Genomic DNA, 3,296 nt, shown 5'->3' on the forward strand with positions numbered 1-3,296 from the left:
GTGCTTTCGGTAAGCTCCTCATTCCCTTTGTCCTTGGTTTGTGGTGTGGTATAGAATTGACACAGCATCCGTTAAGGTGACAGATGGGTCTGCACTTGGCAAACTGGGCATGCGGGTTTGTAATTGAAGACAGTGATCCCAGTACTGCAGCTACAGTCTACTGCTACCCTCTCTCAGGGGGTCCTCCTGGGGAGTGTTCTACCCCTCTCCCCGTACACCCCTAGAGTCTGCCTGCTTTGAGCACTTCCACACAGCAACACAGCTTCGGCCCCACCAGGTTTCACTATGAAATTGAGTCAGACTCAGTAGAAAACATTTTTGTTGCCATAGAAATAATAAGCAGTGGTTGGGGGAATCCCATGCTGTTGGGCATCCAGGAGTAAGCCCCAGGGGAGCACATGTACAGCAACAAGGAAAACTGGCCACATTGACATCCTCGGTTCAGAGGAGGTGCAGGTAGGAAGGACTCACAGGCCTTCAGCAAACGGAATGTCGTAGAACTACCTCTGCTACACACAGGGTTCTGCTAAGATAGAGCTCAAGGTCCTGGGCTCACTAGAGTGGCAGAGGACCAAACTTGTTCTCTGCACCTGAGCCCATGGGACTTTTGGGTCACCAGCCGGAGATGAACGTGAACACTTGCTTGCCAAAGAGGACAGAGAGGCTAGGAGGATGGGCATCAGCCCACTGGCACCCCAGGCAGGATACCTGTAGACTGGGCATGATCCTGGGTGGTGAGGACTTGTTGCCAGTGCTCCAGCAAGGCACTGGCAGCATGAAGATGAGAACTGGAGGTCTGTATTAGTTGAGTTCAGAGCTCTGCTAGGCATCCGTTGGCAGTCTTCACCCTCTCTGGGCCTCATGTCCTACTACCTACAGTTGAGCAGAGATGGTACAGGGGATGTAGGGTGTTGCTGGCTGAGGCACCAAGGTGGGCCCAGCCTTCTGGATGGGTTGCTTGGCATAAGAGAAGGTAGAACTCTGCCAGGAGCCTCAGGCTGACCAAGTGGGCTTACTGGTCCAGGGGCTGCACTCAGGGCTCTGGTGGTTCTTCTGGAAGGGGCAGGTAATTGGGGTCCTCCTGAGGGTCATCGAGTAGTAGCTTCCTGTGGGGAGGGGACAACTATGCTGAGCTGCAGTAAACACAGTTTCCCCATGGAGTAGGTAGACTGCCACCAAAGGGGGGAAAACAGTTGTCTCACACTCACAGAAAGCTGGGGGTCAGCAGCAGCCTCTTGCCTCCAGGCTGGTTGGGAAAGACATCTTCCAGGAAGTAGTAGATGTGGCCCACAACAATGCCTGCAAGAGAGCCGAAGGCTGCCAGAGGCCATCTTTCACAGCCCAGTGTAGCCCAGGTTCCAGAGCACAAGCACCCTGTTATCTGCCATCAGGGTAAGATCAGAACTGGCTTTGAAAGGCATAAAGGGGCCCAAAAGTGGACAGTACCTGGGGAGGGGGAAGGACTAGGGACCTGAGAACACTGGGGGAGTAGGAACCAGGAAGCAGAAACTGTAACCACCCCCATGCAGGACCAACTCTGGTGTCTTCAGGTCAACCACAGATGCAAATCCTGTGGGCCAGCTGAACTGCTTGAGGGGCATTAAGAACATGACAGTTAGGACAGGAAGAGGAATTTGGGAGGTGCACGGGAGAAAGGTCTGGTGCAGGGGGAAGGGATGTGTGTGTGAGCTGCATACCCTGATGGGAGCAGCTGGCCTGAGGTGAGTGGGAAGGGTGGGCAGGCTCACCTAGCAGGTCTGTGAGGACGGAGTTGCCCAGCAGCATCGAGAAGCCCATGAGGGCCCAGGGCAGGAATGGTGCCTGGAAGTTGAGTAATCCAAAGAAGTTGACCCTCACCTGAGGGCTGCGACGACTCCACACATAGACCAGCATGGCCATGAGGGCCTGTCCCAGGAAAAAGAGGCTGCCCAGGAATCCCAGCAGCTGGGCCAGAGTCAAGGTGCCCTGGAGCAGTCTGCTGCCCACAGTGCCTCCCTGGCTCTTTCAACAGGTTTCCTCATCTCCCTGGTCTATTCCATATCAAGCAGAGCCCCCTCTCTGTGGCGTCCAGGTACCCAGGCTCCATCCATGACTGCTCCTTTCTCTGGCTCTTGCATTCATGTTTCAGAGCCTCAGTATTCTACCAGTCTGTCCTATTTTCTCCCTGTTGTGCTCTGCAGAGACACTGATCTAGCTGGGGCATCTAGACTACATGGCTGCTAGGCCCTGAATGTTTGTCTCTTCCGGCCTGGGCACTTCATGTCGAACCCCAGGGCCACGACATAGACAGAGGTGTCCCTTGGCCCAATAATAGTGAGCCTACAGGAAGGATACAGTCATAAGAACACCCCCGAAGAGAAACATGAAGACGAAGTCGGCTTTTCGACCACGGAAAGAACCCTCCTCCAGCATACGGCAGTAGCGGAACCTGCAACACTGGTATAGGAAGTGCCACGCGGACTGGGCCTCAGTTTCCCCGCTCCTAGCCCAGCACACCCCCAATCCGACCTCACCACCCACTCCCGTGGCCCAGGATACACGAAGAGCATGTTGAAGAAGAAGCCGAATCCCAGGGGCCCGAAGAAGAGGAAGGTAGTGATGAGCCTCCAGACCTGCAAAGAGGTGGGGGTGGCGGTGAGGCGCGGGGCTGGAGGGCGAGGGCCTGGCTGACAGGTGCCAGAGTCGGGGCCACCTCACCTGGAACTTCCGGAACACCAGGTGCGGGTTGAAGTAGAGCTGGAAGGGGCTGAGGAGTTCCAGCTGCTGTGGGACGGGGAGCGTGTAAGACGCCGGAAACCAGCGACCTCCCTAACCCCCTCCGGCCGGCCAGGGACAGTAACCATGGCGCCACCACGCCCGCCCGGCCGGCCCGCTCACCACTGCGGCGGTGGTAAGGACGCAGGCCGCGGTGTAGGCCCGCGTCACCGCGGGCACCTGCAGGAAGCCCGCCGCCAGCCCCTGCCCTGCCATCGAAAATCCTAGGCGCGCGCGCGCCGGCAAGGCCGCGCTCTTAACCCGCCCCAAGCCCCGCCTCATTCCCTAGTGGCCAATCAGCGGCGGAAGAGCCGAGCCTGGGACTGGAAAGCCAATGGGGAGAGGGAGCGGGAAGTCAGGTGTATCGAGGAGGCTGGCCAATGAGGAAGTCCCACGGTAGAGCACGTGGCGGTTGTTGTGGCTGCTGTGGAGGCGTGGGGGGGCTTGTGGCCAATCAGAAATGGTCGCTTGACAGCATCTCGAGAAGGACCAATAGCAAGGACCCACGAGGTCGCGTGGCTATGAAAGGGGGCGGGGCTATG

General features: G+C 57.5%; 1 protein-coding gene across 3 annotated transcripts; it reads right to left on the minus strand.

Annotated features, from left to right (window-relative positions):
* Nucleotides 1-302: 302 nt before the first annotated feature.
* Nucleotides 303-3,001, minus strand: Derl3 (derlin 3). 3 transcript variants are annotated; one of them, XM_059281935.1, is made up of 8 exons: nucleotides 2,878-3,001; nucleotides 2,698-2,763; nucleotides 2,539-2,612; nucleotides 2,335-2,428; nucleotides 1,749-1,944; nucleotides 1,209-1,299; nucleotides 1,017-1,106; nucleotides 303-873 (listed from the first exon to the last, which is right to left on the minus strand). In XM_059281935.1, the coding sequence occupies exons 1-7, from the start codon at nucleotides 2,968-2,970 to the stop codon at nucleotides 1,034-1,036; spliced, it is 687 nt and encodes a 228-aa protein (XP_059137918.1). In that variant the 5' UTR covers nucleotides 2,971-3,001; the 3' UTR covers nucleotides 303-873; nucleotides 1,017-1,033. The 3 variants fall into 3 exon arrangements, with proteins under 3 accessions (XP_059137918.1, XP_059137917.1, XP_059137920.1); XM_059281934.1 differs by having other exon boundaries at nucleotides 303-1,106; XM_059281937.1 differs by having other exon boundaries at nucleotides 303-1,106; nucleotides 2,698-2,760; nucleotides 2,878-2,994.
* Between the last annotated feature and the right edge of the window lie 295 nt (nucleotides 3,002-3,296).

The sequence above is a fragment of the Peromyscus eremicus genome, chromosome 16_21, assembly GCF_949786415.1.
Source record: "Peromyscus eremicus chromosome 16_21, PerEre_H2_v1, whole genome shotgun sequence".
Classification (NCBI taxonomy): Eukaryota; Metazoa; Chordata; class Mammalia; order Rodentia; family Cricetidae; genus Peromyscus; species Peromyscus eremicus.

Excerpts from the sequence above, each read along its gene's own strand:
- Derl3 (XM_059281935.1), bottom strand. The coding sequence starts at position 2,970 with ATGGCAGGGCAGGGGCTGGCGGCGGGCTTCCTGCAGGTGCCCGCGGTG. Across the intron at positions 2,764-2,877 it reads TCCTTACCACCGCCGCAGTG|CAGCTGGAACTCCTCAGCCC; the intron begins GTGAGCGGGCCG and ends CCCGTCCCACAG. Across the intron at positions 1,107-1,208 it reads CTGCTGACCCCCAGCTTTCT|GAAGCTACTACTCGATGACC; the intron begins GTGAGTGTGAGA and ends CCCTCCCCACAG.